This window comes from Lithobates pipiens, unplaced genomic scaffold, assembly GCF_037356315.1.
Source record: "Lithobates pipiens isolate NorthernLeopardFrog02 unplaced genomic scaffold, aLitPip1_a1.2 Scaffold_19, whole genome shotgun sequence".
Classification (NCBI taxonomy): Eukaryota; Metazoa; Chordata; class Amphibia; order Anura; family Ranidae; genus Lithobates; species Lithobates pipiens.
In genome coordinates, this window is record NW_027507764.1 from 373,734,364 (window position 1) to 373,751,307 (window position 16,944).

The following is a 16,944-nucleotide window of genomic DNA, read 5'->3' on the forward strand; positions in this document are numbered from 1 at the left end:
GCGCACAGCGTGCAGGGGACAGGAGTGTGTAGCGCACAGCGTGCAGGGGACAGGAGTGTGTAACAGTGTAGGGGTAAGGGGAGTGCAAAATTTAGCCTTTTAAACAAAAATTCCCATCCTCCCCCCTTCAGAAAAAAATCCAGCACTAATATGTATGCTCCGAACATAAATTCCCAGATTGCCAGAACAAGTGGCAGGTGGCACTAGCTTGGGCACCTAAAGTAATTGTTCCACATCTCATGCAGTGTGCCGGGGGGTTCCAGATGCCACAATCTTTTGGGGGGGGGCATATTTCAAATGCGGTCACTGTGTCCCCATCTATACTAAACTTACTACAGACTTCATATCAGCGTGGGGAACATGAAAAGCAATGTCCCCCTCCCCAGTGCCTCCTGTCTGTATACAAGAAAGTGTCAGAGCCGAGGAGGAGGCGGCTTCAGTCTGTTCTGCAGTGAGTTTGTGTGACAGGCAGCCAGTGGAAAGAGATGTCGGTTGCCATACAGATATGTATTTGCAGCATGTGGGACCCCAGACAACCCACACAAGCTGCAGGGGAATTCGGGTGGGATTGAAAGGCATGCTTTGAATAGGCTGCCCTATGTGCGTCAAACAAGCTCCTGTACCTTTTCAGGTGTTAAAGCATTTGTAAAGTCAATTTTTTTTTTTCTTTTAAAATAAACATGTTATACTTATCTGCTCTTGCATGTTATATTTACCTGTATTGCACAGAGTAGCCCCGATCCTACTCATCTCAGTTCCCCTGCTGGCGCTCCTGGCTCCTCCACTTCTCAGTATGCCACCATAGGAAGCCACTTCCTATGGTGGTACACCTGCAGGCTTGATTCAGAGCTGCATTGCCTGCGTCTATAGACTCACTCGTTGCAGGATTTGACTGACAGCAGTGGGAACCGATGGTTCCCGCTGCTCTTGGCAAAGAATTTGAGAGTGGGAGAAGAGAGAGCTGCTGCAGACGCTGGCTCGAGATCGGGTCCAGGTGGGCATATTTGGGGTGAGGGGTGATGCACTTACAAAAACGTTATTTACCCCAATGCAGGGAATCCATTAAGATAAAAAATGTTTAGGCTTTACAACGCTTTGAGCTTTTTTTTTTTTAACTGCACGTTGGTCGCGCGTATTGATGCGCACACGCGTGTCTGCTTACTGCGTCTAGGGTGCTGTTAGTAATAAATAGCACTGCAAACACTTTACGTGATATTCTGCGTTGCGTGAAAGCGCACGTTTTCTGGATTTTCAGATAAGAATGGAGCCTGAGTCTCCAAAAAGGAAAGTCGCGCAGATGTTTTGTTGCAGGAGGAAATATTTTTTACTTTTATTTTTTTCATTTGTAAATTTTTGATATGCTTTTATATTGGTGAATAAGCCTGCAGTGAATCTTCAAGCTTTTTGTTGCGCCTATAATGAAAAGCCATTAAGCTAACATGAAAGTAGCTAATAAAATGTTCGCAGGCACAGTGAGTGTGAGCAGAGCACACTGCATGATTTCCAATTACAATGGGGGTGCAGCGCGGTGTAATCCAGGCTCGGCCCTGCCATTTGTACTTTAAAGGGATGACACATCTGTATTGGCCTGACTCCCAAGCTGTCTGATGATGATTTCTTGCTTGATGAAGGCAGTTCTCTTCCCTTTTGAAGTGTTTCTCTTCGCTGTCAATTGGTGTTCCCTGGTTTCCAGAAATCAAATGTGCTTAGGGTAAGGTCTGGACCTAAATCCTTGTGCTGCTCTAGGAATACTGGCATACTGTGAGATCCTGTTTATAGAATAGTATCTGGCCAAGCGGTGGTGTATTTCATCTGGCTGCCATTCCTAGAATAAGCAGCTGTGTAAGCAGCGGGAGTGGTAGTTCCTGCTATAGGAACAATACACAATGTACAATCTGTTTTACATAACTATTATATTGAAGACCATGCATAGCATATTAAATGTGTGTTGGGCATATCTAATATATATTGTTGCTAGTGTTATTGGGAGTCATATGGTAAAGTACCGCAGAGTTGGAGACGCTTACGAGTGCATTTTTCAGGATAAGCTGTTCATACAAGTGCGACATCAAGCTGTGATATTTGGTCTTGTAAAAGAATGGCTCTCTAAATCTTATCCTGTACTTGAATGATCATAGGATCTACGCTGGTTTCCCCTTAAGCCCTGGTTCACACTGCTGCGTGCGAGTTCAGATGATCGGCCTTTACAAACACAGCAATGCCTAAAAATCGAGAGCAACTGAGCATGTGCAGGACAGAGCGAGACAATATATTACTGGATTTAAACAGTATAGACTTAGTATATATAGTATAGTTTTTATTTTTAGGCCTCATGCACACTGGGTGTTTTTACAGCAGCTGTTTTTGGCTTCACACGTTTTTTTCTACAGTCCATAAACTCCCCATCATGTTATCCTATGTGTCCATGCGCACACAGGCTGTTATCAGCAGTTTTTGGCTGCCTGCTGGGAAACACACGGATCCCAGAGACAGCGGGGACCATCCTTATTGCGCAGAGCAACTCGCGCATTAGCAGTAGGGAACCGGGAAATGAAGCCGAAAGGCTCCACTTCCTGATTCCCATATCCAAGATGGCAGCGGCAGCACCCGAGAGACGATCGAGAGATCGGCTTCGGGTGCCGACATCGCGGGCGCGCTGGACAGGTAAGTGTCATTATTTTAAAAGTCAGCAGCTGCAGTATTTGTAGCTGCTGGCTTTTTAAAAAAAAAAAAAAGGCAGAACTCCCGGCGGACTCCTGCTTTAAGAAAACCCCCAAACTAGTGGGTTCTGAGAGGAGTTTTTCAGCTGTAAAAACGCTCCGACATCAAAAAAACACTGAAAACCGCATCTCGTCAGCGTTTAACGTTTTTGGCCAATTGAAAAAAACATTTTTTAACCACTTAAGGAGCCGGGCCTCTTTTTCAGACTCAATGTTTAGAAGTTACATGTTTTTTTTTTTGCTAGAAAATTACTTAGAACCCCCAAACATTATACATTTTTTTCCTAACACCCTAGATAATAAAATGGCGATCATTGCAATACTTTTTGTCGCACCGTATTTGCGCAGCAGTCTTACAAGAGCACTTTTTTGGGGAAAAAAACACTTTTTTTAATAAAGTAAGACAACAGTAAAGTTAGCCCAATTTTAGCCCAATTTTTTTTTATATTGTGAAAGATAATGTTACGCCGAGTAAATTGATACCCAACATGTCACGCTTCAAAATTGCGCCCACTCGTGGAATGGCGTCAAACTTTTACCCTTAAAAATCTCCATAGACAAAGTTTAAAAAATTCTACAGGTTACACAGAGGCGGTCTAGGGCTAGAATTATTGCTCTCGCTCTAAAGATCGCGGCGATGCCTCACGTGTGGTTTGACCACCGTTTTCATATGCGGGCGCTACTCACGTATGCGCTCGCTTCTGCGCGTTAGCTCATTGGGACGGTGCGCTTTAAAAAAATGTGCACCCGCATATGAAAAACCATGTTATAGTGTTGTGTCGTTATGGTTTTTTCTTATTTATTTTATGTTTACACATTTAAAAAAAAAAAAAAAAAAAAAAAAAAAGAATTTGGGTCTCTCTTATTCCTATTACAAGGAATGTAAACATCCCTTGTAATAGAAAAAAGCATGACCGATCCTCTTAAATATGAGATCTGGGGTTAAAAAGACCTCAGATTTCAAATTTGGACTTAAATGCAATAAATAAATAAAAAAATTGTCATTTGAAAAAATTACATTGAAAAAAAATGTGCCTTTAAGATGTATGGGAGGAAGTGACGTTTTGACTTTGCTTCCGCCCTCCTATGGTATGGAGATGGGTGGGGGCCATCTTAGCCTCACTCATCTCCATACCAAGGACATGACAGGACCTGATCGTCTCCGCCACTGCCGTCGACTCCGGTAAGTGGCGGAGGGCGCGGGAGAAGAGGTGGCTCTCCCGCCACCGATAATGGTGAATCCGCCGCAGAGACCACCATTATAGTTTACTGAACTGTTGACTGAAGAGATGGATACCTCGGTTGTGGCAGGAGCTGCTGTCGTTACCGAGATATCCCAAGAAAGGGATGTCCATTGTCGTGTGGCGGTCGGTAAGTGGTTAAAAACGCTATTAGAAAAATGTTAAACATTGAAAAACTCACTACAAAGCTACTGCCATTTTTATAACGTAATTTTAATGTCCAGTGTCCAGGCCTTTGTTTTACAGTCTGAAGTGATCTAGCAGGACTTCATTTTTTGACTAAAGTTCCACTTTAAGGCATGCGTTAGAATTAAGCTGCAGGTAAAAAAAAAATGTAAAATTTTTTTTACTCACCCTTAATGTACGGTAATTGGTACAACTGAACTGACATTTATAAAAGTAGCCTCATTCAAAATGTAGTTTGATCTCCCCAAGTGAAAAGAAAATCTTTCTCACCCTGACCATAATCCATTACCACTAAACTGTCATTTATAAAATGTAGCCTTGTGCACAAACCTCCTCTATGACCTCACATATCTCTTATGTCTATTCTTGTCACCTGGAAATGATACTTAGTGGAGACATGGTATAGTGCAGGGGTGCCCGACCTTTTGAAGAGCGAGGGCCATTTAAGAGACTTCGTAACCAGTCGCGGGCTACAATGAGCAGAGCAGGCACATGACGGTTCCATGCATAGCGGACACGGCCCACTCTACTCTATGGGTCCTCCGATCCGCCCTGACGGAAGGGGATTGACCCCCTTCTGTTTGTTTTTTTGGAATCAGATTGGAGGTAGGCAGGTGTAAAAGGACACAAATCTGTTTACATCTGGCATTTCATACAGGTGAATGGAGGGTCCAATTGAGTTGGACCGATTGCGTGAAAGGGGTCTTTCAGACTAATGCAGCGCAGTGAGCCTGTGTCTTTCCTGCGGGTTAGCTTTGCCACAGACTTCTATTATATCCTGCCGGTGTGGTGCATTTTCTGAAAGCTCACCAAACCCGCAGGTAATAACAGAAGTCTGTCTCAGTGCAGGTAACCTGAAAGTGCACTGCACCTGCGGATCAGTTTGAAAGCATCCCAGTAACCACTGCGCAGATATGTCCATATATACACTGCAGTTTTAATAAACTGACCTTTAATAACAGTCTCCCATTCAGGTATCGCCTGCTGTTGCTGTATCCGGCAGAGTGCATTTGGCATCACTCCACCTGTGGCAAGAGACGGCGCTATACAGGAAGCATCAGCTTATACAGCTCTGCTCCACTTGCTTTGCCGGCTTCATTAACAACACAGATGCTCTGGGATAGCGGGTCTGCAACCCATGATCTGGGCTTGCCAAGCTGGCATCCCACAGAAGGGGGTCGCGGGCCACATCAGAGGGCTCCGCGGGCCACTGGTTGGGCACCCCTGGTATAGTGTCTGTTATGTCATGTTAAGGTCAGTGGATCCATGTTATAGTGTTGTCATGTTATGGTCGGTGGATCCATGTTATAGTGTTGTCATGTTATGGTCCGTGGACCCATGTTATAGTGTTGTGTCATGTTATGGTCAGTGGACCCATGTTATAGTGTTGTGTCATGTTATGGTCAGTGGACCCATGTTATAGTGTTGTGTCATGTTATGGTCAGTGGACCCATGCTATAGTGTTGTCATGTTATGGTCAGGGGACCCATGCTAAATTAGTGGCATTATGCAGAAGAGAGAATTGGGTTGCAGGGAGCCATCTTTTCTGGAACAGTGGGATGGACAGGTAGTATTGTCTGTTCCTCTTCTACAGGGAAAAGCCGTACTCACACGTGTCCTCGGCAATACGACTGGCTTCTGATTTGTAATTGTTGAGAAAGAAGCTAGAAGTGCAACATTTCTAATGCATTTTAGTACATTTTCTTCTACAGAAGGCAACAGGTTTTTAATGGTAAGCCATCTTCCGGCAATAGAATCCCCCCAACCTGATTACTTCACACTGATAACCCAAGTTATCATTGGCTTTTTGAACTGTCAAGCCAGTGACATTCACTGTGTGCTGAAAACTAGTCACCTTCAGATTCCATCTCGTACGTGCTACCTAGAAACTTATTTCACAGACACTGATTCTCCTGTAAGGATTTGTCATCCAGGTCATGGTGCTTGCTTATCAAAATGACACACAACATTGTATTACACAAGAAGAAAGGGCACAAAACTGGCAGCAAAAATGATATTTTGTATGGCTGTATTTACAGTGCGGTCTGCATCCAGCTTCAGTCCTGGTTTATTTCATAGTGTGACTGCTTGGTGGTGATAGTAAACACCAGGGGCGGACTGACAACTCATGGGGCCCCCGGGCAATAGGAGTTTATGGGGCCCCCGGGCAATAGGAGTTTATGGGGCCCCCGGGCAATAGGAGTTTATGGGGCCCCCGGGCAATAGGAGTTTATGGGGCCCCCAGGCAATCAGAGATTATGGGGCCACACATGATACACACACACACACACACACACACACACACACACACACACACACACACACACACACACACACACACACACACACACACACACACACACACACACACACACACACACACTATACACTATACACAGACATGTTTTTATTGGTAAGGTACTGGAGAGGGGGGTCAGCTATAATCTCGGGATTTTTAGACCAAAATGATGTCAGTAAGGGACATTTCAGAGACAGATTTAAAAAAAAACACAATTTTTAACATACTGTCCCTGGTTTTACTGAGACTGGCAACCCTGATGGGGCCCCCTAATGGCATGGGGCCCTCGGGCAGTGCCCGAGTGGCCCAATGGTCAGTCCGCCCCTGGTAAACACTACACTGCAGTAAACATTTTGTTTTCTTTGATTGTGGAATACAAACTTAAGGAACACAAATACTCATATACTGCATATTTGTGACATTTCCTATTCAGTTGCAGCTGGTGGGTTTTTCTTTTGGGGGACACCATTGCTTTGTTAGCTTAAAGTGTTAATAAACCCACAACAGTAAAATCTGTCTGTATATGTAGTAAAGCATTCTTGTTATACTCACTGTGGAACTTAAGGGGTTATTCCTCTGTATTGTGTAAAGAGGCTGTTTTATCCTGTATGCATAGATCCTTCCCTCCATCACTGTCTATCTGGGGAAGGCCAGCTAACACAGGCAGAGTGGCCAACCTGCACATGCTCAGTTGTCTTTTATGCTGGAGAGAACATTTACTTGTTCTCAGAGATAGCCAGGTCACATGATATTGACCTCACACATGTTGGCGTGTTTACAGACTAGTGGAAATCTCCTGACCGTGGTATACAGATCAGCCAAAAAGGTACCGTATATAGTGGCAATATTTTAATGTAAAAAGATTTATAAGCTGTGGGGGCGGGGGGTGCAGATGAACTATTTTCATATTACTGGGTTTAGTAACTCTTTAATAATAATTCTGTGTGATAATATTAAGTTTAAATTGTGATTCCATTCAGGGCTCATTCACACATGCTCTAAGCCCCCATACAGTAGTGTATCCTTTTTGGCTATATGGAGGAGGCTACAGCTGATGAGTATCAGTTCAATTCTATAGGCTGCCTGCATGCAGCGACATGCTAATACAAAAAAGTTTTGGAAATACAACAGGTTTATTCCCCAGGCATCATATTTTTAAAGCTAAATGGGGGGGGAGGGGTCACTTAGATTCCAAATCACCAATGACATTCCCAGTACAACATTCAGCTATCATATGATAACATATCTAAATTAGAACTCCATACAAATGGCTAAATAAACAGCTAAAAGCATATATTTACTGTTTTACTTAAAGATTTGTAACTCTGTAAAGCTAGTTTTGTGACTTGTATACCTCTACCACACTGTATGGCCAGGCAGGTAACATACCTGGATAGATGAAAAATGCTGCATCTATGAGGGGTGTCTAAAAAGTTTGAATGGTATCAGAAAACAAACAAAACAAAATACAAATCGCCATTATTGGCCTTCAGCAAAGGCCTCTTAAGGAATCTATCGCAGAACCACGGTCACACATTCTTGGATTACCGTCACATCTGCAAAATGTGCGCCTTTCATGAGGCGCTTTTAGCAGGGAAACAGAAGTCCGCAGGCGCTAGATCAGGGGAGTATGGTGGATGCTGCTTGGATACCGGATCAAACTGGTAGTACCAGGCCTCATCCCTTGTGACAATGGTTTGTACAAAGGATGGATCCTGGTCATACATGGTAATGAAATCTCCAGAGGTTTCCATCGGTTTTACTTTCTGTTTGTCAGCTTGGCAGCACAACCCAGGAACAGATCTTCCTCTTACCCAAATCTTCGTGGATCATGGTGCTCACCATGTTCTTGTTAATGCTCAATTCCTCTGCCATCAATCAGTCAGTCGCCAATCCCATGCCAGCATTTGTCGCACTCGCTCAATCATGTGTGGGGTTCTGCTTGTTGATGGTTGACCCGAATGTGGTTCATCCTCAGTCGATCCCTTCCCATTGCAAAAGCGTTTGAACCAGCCATAAACACATTTTTCTGCTCAGTTTCCATCCCCTACACTTGCACCATTTCATGCATCTCCGGTGCCATTTTCCCCAATTTGTAGCAGAACTGGATGTTCCCTCATTGCTCCATTGCACTGTAACCCTACCTCTCACACTGACTATGTTCAACTGCCCACAGCTGGTTTTTCCTGATGGTCACGTGTACTCAATGCTAAGTGGCGGTTCTCAACGTGTCTTTGGATAGCCATGTGTGTGCACCTGCCCCATGTTGCCATTGAGATATCACACCATTCACCAAACTTTTTAGACACACCTCTTTTTTCACCTCTCTACCTCCAACCTGTCTATATTGGACAAGGAATTTGCCTCATCCCTTCTGTCATATGAGCAGGGAGATGATCTAGGAAGCAGTTTTGCGGTCCAGGACGTAGTAGCGCTAAACCAAAAATCAGTAGAATGGACTAGCAGAGGGGTGAGTTGCAAGTATGTGGCCAGAATTCCAAATCTTCTGAAAAGTAAAATGGCAAACCTGTGTATGTTGATTATGAATTAGCGGTTTTCTTAGAGTTCTGCTTTCAGCTATGTATATTTCTCAGAAAAGATCAGCTTTTGCCTTATTTATGCAGTTATCTGTTTGAGGCCCAAATCCATCTGTAGCCTCCATTTCTGTAAACTGCAGCAGCGATTGTGGATCTCCTGACTGAAACACATTGAGCAGATTTCTGTTTTGAAGGGCATGCAACCAAAGTTGTGATTTTCTGTAGAAAGGACGGGTCATTTAATGATTGCAGTGGCTGGCTCCTAATTACTGACTTTCATAAATACTATTATTCCAGAGGTTTTACTGCCAGTATTGATATAGCAATGTAAACTGTATAAGCTGTTGGTTAAATAAGACTATTTACTTAATATGACTTGGATAAAGATCAGCTGACATTTTAGGAGGCGGTCCTGCAGAAATCCCAAATTCCTAAAGTTCGGGCACTTTTCCTCGCATGTGTTTTGCCATTAGTCTTAATTATTTCACATGTCTGTCCCGTGGCATGTAGTTTGTGGACTTGCTGATCTGTACAGCGGTCTCTTTATACGTCTGACGTGACTGGACCTGACAGGAGGGTTGATAAAATCTTGGCTAACAAAGGAGGATACCTTTCTGCTGTACACCTTTTAAACATGATTCTGGACTTTTTATGTCTTTTATTTTATTTATTTATTTTTTGTTATTTTTTTTTATGGTGATTAAGTTGGAAAAAAAAACTATTTGCTCTGACCTAATGATTTTCAATTCAAGTATTCGCTTTGATGAATCCCAGAAATTGTAAACAACGTATTTTATATACACTGTACATTGTTTCATTTAGGCCCCTTTCACACTGGGGAGGTGCGGGCGTCGGCAGTAAAGCGCCGCTATTAGCGGCGCTTTACCATCGTTTTAGCGGCGGTATGCGGCCGCTAGCGGGGTGGTCTTAGCCCCCGCTAGCGGCCGGAAAAGGGTTAAAACCGCCCGCGGCGGTATGGCCGCGCTGCCCCGTTGATTTCAATGGGTAGGAGCGGTGAATACACTGCTCCTTCACCGCTCCAAAGATGCGGCTAGCAGGACTTTTTTTCATTGTCCTGTCAGTGCACGCTCCAGTGTGAAAGCCCTCCGGCTTTCACACTGGAGTGAAAGGGGCCGTTTTTTTCAGGCGCTATTTTTAGCGCCGTAGCGCCTGAAAACCGCCCCAGTGTGAAAGGGACATTAGGCCCCTTTCACATTGGGGTGCTACGGGCGTCAGCGGTAAAGCGCCGCTATTTTTAGAGGCACTTTACCGTCGTTTTAGTGGCGTATGTGGCCGCTAGCGGGGTGGTTTTAACCCCCGGTAGCAGCCAAAAAAGGCGATATTTTTAGCGCTGTAGCACCTGAAAACTGCCTCAGTGTAAAAGGGTCCTAATTGAGAATATCAAGTGATTTTAAAAGGCCCTAGCCATTGTATTATTATACATTCTTATGTAAGATTTACCATGTAATTTCAAAAGTAGATTTCAAACTTCCATTAAACTAATAATTGGTGATCCTGCCATGGATGGCCTTACCTGTTAAAGGGCACCAGTGCTCAGTTTCTGTCTCCCAATTGTGCTCCTGCATTGTTACCCTGTCACACACCTTCCCAATAATGACTACAAGTGGCCATTCTGGCTTGCTTAGGCTGCCCACTGTTGTCACCATCAGAAACCCCAACCAGAGAAATGACATCCAACAGTTGCTGGAGTGCTAGTTAAGATTCTGCAAGAGATCAGCAGCACTGAGAGAGAAAAAAAGGTTTAGGGCCAGTTCACACCACATGCGGTCCAGTGCGGTCTATGGTTTTCAATGGCACAGGTCACACCAGTGCTTGCAGTTTCATTGTATTCCAGGAAACGCAAGTAGAACATGCTGCAATTTTCCTGCACTGGACTGTACTGGAATGCTGTAAAACGCATAAAAAATGCACCGGAACACACATGTCCTTATTTAAAGTTGAGAAAAAAAGAGGGTGAAAAAGCGCACCAAAAAAACGTGCATGCAGAAAAGCATCTGGAACGCATCCAGACTGCGTTTCTATGGTGTGAATTGGCCCTTAAACAGCAATTTTTGAAAAGGAAAAAAAAATTCATAGATAATGCTTTAGAAAATTAAGTCAGGGCTTACATCTTCTTTATTAGTTAACTGAATATAAATGTATTTACAAATATTAAAAAATGCATGTTTAGGGGTTCCTTGTCACCTGTGATGTAAGACCACATGTTTTTGTGGCCTACACCCGTCGAACCACAGGTATATGCAAAGGGCTGCAGATGGGAAGCCAGTACAGAGCAATGACAGGGTGACGGGAGCTGCAGTTGTCCACATGTACCCACACATCCAGCAGTTACCTGTGGGTAGAAACAAATGATCTTTGCTGAATGCAGACAGTCTGTCTCTAACCACTGGTAAGTGAAAGTGTGGCTACATACGGGACAGCCTGTCATTGCTTTATATGGGCTTCCCAGCCGCAACTGTTTGCATACAACTGCGATTCCAGCCGCAAGAATCTGAAATCCAACACCAATTACAGGTGTGAATGAGCCCCAGAGATGCACATTTAGCCCCCGTTCACACTGGTATGGCTTTGAAATCGCTCTACTTCAGCTCGATATCAAAGCCACACATCAGCGCGATTTACACTGTTGATTCCATTGCGGCTTAATTTAACAGAAGACTATGCAAGTGGCAATGAAACCGATAAAAAGTAGTGTAGGAACTGTTTTTATAATTGCAACATGAAGGCTTCCATTGCTGGCAGTGGGGTGCGACTTGTCATGAGATTTGGAATCGTCATATTGCATGACAAGTCGCACCGGTGTGAACGGGGGCTTATGAAGCAGGTTTGTAAACAAGTCATTAAAATGTATCATTAAAAGAGAAATTTGAGATGTAGAAAAAATAAATTGTACTCGCCTACATGGAAGCATCCCTCCAATGTTGCATCTGTCCCCCACCAGCTCTAAGACAGATAACTGAGCGATCAAAGACAGCTGATTGCTCAGTTCTCAGCATTCTTAGAGCAGAGAGCCAGGGAGTGTCAGTCAATGGCTCTCTGCTCTGCCCCTCGAGTGCTCACTGAAGTGCTGAACTGTGCAGGGGACGGGAGCGGCTCACTCGGCCTCTCAGCAGCACACTGGGAGGCTGAGCCAGCTGCCACTCAAGAATCTTGGTGGATCCCGACTTTAAAGTCAGGATCGATTCAGAGCCTGGACCAGCTGAGTGATGTAGGCAGACTTTAGCCGGCCGACGGCTGAAAACAGGTCGCAGGATTTCAGAACGAAGTGCAATCCTATGATCCAAAGGAGAAGTTTGGCCAAAAGAGCTTTGGCCCTACTTCTCCTTTAACTGTACAGTCTACAGATGGTTTTGTAGAGGGTGCGGAAAGGTAATTTATGGTTGCTGTTAACCTGCCTTCTGAATATCAAAAGTCTACTTGCTTTGTTTGTATTTACAAAGGTATTTCTACATATAAAACAATCCTAACATTGATTTCTGTCTGTTTACAGAAGAAGTAGACTACAACACATTCGGGTCAGCCACTTTGAATAGAAAGAAGAAAAATGCTCTGGTGGCATTACGAAACGACAGCCTCCGCCACAAGAAACCACACATTAACATCAGTATGCCTCATGATTTTAGACCAGTGTCTTCCATCATTGATGTGGATATCCTTCCAGAAACACACAGACGAGTAAGACTATACAGACATGGATGTGAAAAGCCTCTAGGATTTTATATTCGAGATGGAACTAGTGTTCGGGTGACCCCCCATGGTCTGGAGAAAGTGCCAGGAATCTTCATTTCCAGAATGGTTCCAGGAGGCCTGGCGGAGAGCACTGGTCTGCTGGCTGTGAACGATGAGGTTCTGGAAGTAAATGGTATTGAGGTAGCTGGGAAGACTCTTGATCAGGTCACAGATATGATGATCGCAAACAGCCACAATCTAATCATTACGGTTAAGCCAGCCAACCAAAGAAACAATGTTATCCGGAGCAGCCGGATGTCTGGCAGCTCTGGTCAGTCTACAGACAGTACGGCCAGTCACCATAGCTTGCCGTCGGCTCACCTACTACAGAATTTTAACCCAGACGAAATGGAGAGTGACGATGATGCAGATATTGTTATTGAAGGTAGTCTTGAGCCACGCAACATTCCCAAATCTCACAGCCTACCATCAGGAAGCCTTTCACGCATCAATGGCACCAGCCTTAGCCACAGGTTAGAGAAGGACTTGACTCTTAACCATTCTGGGCGTGAGAGTAATGGAAGTATCCACAAAATTCTGAGCAGCTTGAAGGCTGACCCAAGGAACAGCTTGGTCATACCCAAAGGTGGCATTGAGGAAGATGGCACTGTTATTACACTTTAAACATACTACCTGTTGCTATTGGCATATAGTTCAGTGTTGAACATGCAGGATACATGTTGGACCTTTTTAAAGAAAAAAACTTTCAAACCTGAACACTTACGTGCGAGTTAGATATTGAGTGGTACCTGATGAAATCTTTATTTTTTAGTTTTATTCTATTACTGGAAAGTGGTTTGCTTTGACACTGTCTTATACCTGTGTACAATTAAAAGAAAAAAAACCCTTGGCTGCCCTTTCCTGCACAAGTTTCATTACCAAAGCATCTCTTCATACCAAGCCCGAATGGAGTTGTATTTTGTTTTTGTTTCTTTTTTCTTTTTTCAAGGCCACCCTTTGGACAAACATAGCTGTAAAATGGCACTGGGTTATTCTACAAGCCCCTAGTATTTCTGTGGTACATATTTTTACTTATTTGCTTGTAAATATTGTGCAACAGGCTAAAAAGTATGTAATTTTACAATCCCTGTTGCCGTGTATTTTAAAGAAAAAAGCAAGTCAGTGCAACTTGCATGATGAAAATGTAGCTCAACGCCACCACCTGCTGGTCAAAGGTGGTAGATACAAGACAAGTAATGTGAAATCTGACCCCACCAGAGAAGTTCATTCACAATCCATTTGTTATGTCTCTGTGACTATTGTGGCTTTAAAATCACATGCTGCCTACATCAGAAACAATCTATTCTGCTTAGAACACTAGTGAAAAATCCGTGAACTGGGCTTCCGTTATCTCACAGTGCCTTGTTTGTGTAACACACTGTGGGACCTTAGGAGTTATGGAAAAGCCAAAACACTCTCCCCAAACGAACAATTCCAATTGATCACTGTTAAGCGATTTGAGCAGAAACTGTTGATCTCCTGTGTACTGTACATGAATGACAAAGGTATTTTTTATTCTTGGTGAATGCTGTCTGTACTATACAATAAATGTTATTTTACAGAGATATTTTTTATGAATAGAAAAAAAATTAAATTATAAGTATCAATTTCCCCTTTTTAGATATGGTACCAACAGATTGGAAACAAATGTGTTAGGTTTATCTGATTGCCTCCAAAAGATATGATTTAGCTTTAACACCGTTAATCTGTTTGGTCGCCAGTGTGTTAGAGGTACCCAAACGTAAAGCACCACTAATATTAAAGATGTTGAATATGTTCGAATTATCTGCTAGGAATGCAATGAAGTCTTCCCAACAGTGTCTTTTCCTTTTTATTCCCTGATACAGTGTTCTTCAGAGAACCTCTATGAAAAACAATTAAGGACTTGATTAGTTATTAGGAAATCTACAAAACACATTCCATTCTTTTTATTTAAGACTTAGCATGATACAAATCGACAGCTCTTGTTTTTTTATTCTTTTGTACTTAAAGGAGTATGATAAATAAAGTCAGAACAATAAACTGCTGTGATTTCTGGTTTAATGTGACTATGGATTATATTCTATAGACATCAATAATATGACTGCCTCTGAATATCACAACAAACTCTTCTTTTTTTTTTTTTTTAAACACAATAAACTCAACTCCAGTTAGAAAACTTCTGCTTGTCTTGGAGCTGTGTACTGTCATCCTGAAAGAAGCCACGGACTATGGCTGAGGCTTTGTGAATATTAGGCTACACTGGTACCTGTTTGGTGGCACCGCTTACGGTACTTTAAAATGAAAAGGTAAAATGGTGTTTTGCTTTTATCCACTGGGACATACAAGGAAGTCTTTAAGCCAGGGGTCCCCAACCCCCCCGCCGCAGCCTGTATCGGTTCGTGGCCTGTTGCTGGCCAAGCTGAGCAGCAGGAGATGAGCGACGACTGCAGTATGCGTAGGACTATCACAGACCGCGGTCACTGCTCACCTTCTGCTGTGTGGCCATGCCCGTGTGTCTGACAATGTCATCCTATTAGCAGGGAAGAGGGTGGAAGATGCTGCAGATTGAAATGAAGAGTGCCCCCTGCTGATAGGATGATATTGTCAGCCAGGCTGGCGGGTGGAGAAACTGGGAGAGGACACATGCACTGTTAACAGTCTCTGCCCTGCAGGTAGATGTCCTAAACAGGTTACAGTGCCCCTTTACATCACAGCCAGCTATTTACATTACAATGCCCCCATTACAGTGCAGTCCCCTTTATCACAGTACCCCCTTTACAGTGCAACCCCCCCTTTACAGCACAGCCCTTTACAATACAGTGCAGCCCCCTTTATATTAAAGTGCCCCCTTTAATGTAAATGTATTGGCCCCCTGTAATGCACAATACAGTGCAGTCCCCTTTATATCAGTGTCCTCTTTACATCACAGCCCCACTATACAGAATAGTCCCTGTTACATTAGTGTAAAGGGGACTGTGCTGTAAAGGGGCACTGTAATATAAATGGGAACTGAGGACACCGTGAGACTGCTATAAAGGGGGACTGGGCACTGATATAAAGGGGGGGTTGTGGTGTGAAGGAGCTGAGGACAGACTTCATGAATATCCCATCCCCAACCCACTCACCCACCACAACCTCCATCCTCCCCCCCGCCCTAGGAAAATTGGCTGCCATTAAACCAGTCTCTGGAGCCAAAAAGGTTGGGGACCACTGCTTTTACGCTTCGGATTACACTTTCACCTATAGAAGCATTGGACAGTGGCAAACAAACTGTATTCCAACTCCTACTAACTACTACTTGCCCCACACCAAAATGTTTCATGAGCTACTTTGCCACGTGTAGTGCAGTCCATTGAAGTCAACGGGCTGACCTGTGTGTGTCCCACTAGGTGTAAATGGGGCCTGAAAGTGGTGCGTTTACACAAGAACAATGAGGCTCCATTCACATTTGTGTTTCCAAAACGCATGGCAAACCACACAGAAAATGTGCGCTTTGCCATGCGTTTCAAAAACACTGCAAATACGCACCGTATTTGTGTTGTCATTGCATGATAAAGGCACCCCAAGTGCAGCAAATGCACCAAAAACTGAGGATAACGCACCATGCTACATTTCAAAAAAAGGACCAGAGCTTCTCTGGGGCAATATGCGTGACCAATGAAAACACTTCAAAACAAACACATGTGGGAATGTACGTTTTCTAAATGGGAAAGAGGCCCGAGTGTCCACTCCCTCCTATGTACTTGTATAAAGATGGCCATACACTATGCAATGTGGTTGTAAAATTTCATTTAGATTTACCAGAACTGTTAAACGGGAGGACCCACCTGAACGATCCATTAAATTTGTATCAAATCAGGCAGGCCCTTGTAGTACATAGTTGATGGGAGATCTAAAGGAGAATGTACAGGAAGTGGGTGGAAGGTAATAGTATTGTAATGAGGGAGGTTTGGTCTAGAGTGGTGAACACACCCTGCTGTACCCTTTTCTGTGATGCAACAAGGAAGTGAAGGCTACTGGGAGATGGCCTAAGAGATAGTGATGGAATCTGAAAATCATTTTAAAAATACAAATAAACAAACAAGATTTTAAACCTCCTGTGAATGAGGTAAATGAGAGAAATGCACCCTGGGAGAGATGGGCCAGAAATGGCATTGGAATACTCTTCTATTTATAAGATGACCTTTAAAAAATAAAATAAATGCTGTTGCTTTATGTGCACTCTACCC

At 43.5% G+C, this 16,944-nt stretch overlaps 1 protein-coding gene across 1 annotated transcript in view; it reads left to right on the plus strand.

Moving 5' to 3' along the window:
- Positions 1-14,776, plus strand: part of PARD6G (par-6 family cell polarity regulator gamma) — a 180,169-nt gene extending 165,393 nt beyond the window's left edge. The window contains exon 3 of the mRNA XM_077492304.1: positions 12,495-14,776. Coding sequence (XP_077348430.1) covers positions 12,495-13,357 — 863 coding nt within the window. The 3' untranslated portion in view covers positions 13,358-14,776. The remainder of the gene's footprint in view (positions 1-12,494) is intronic.
- The last annotated feature ends 2,168 nt before the right edge of the window (positions 14,777-16,944 follow it).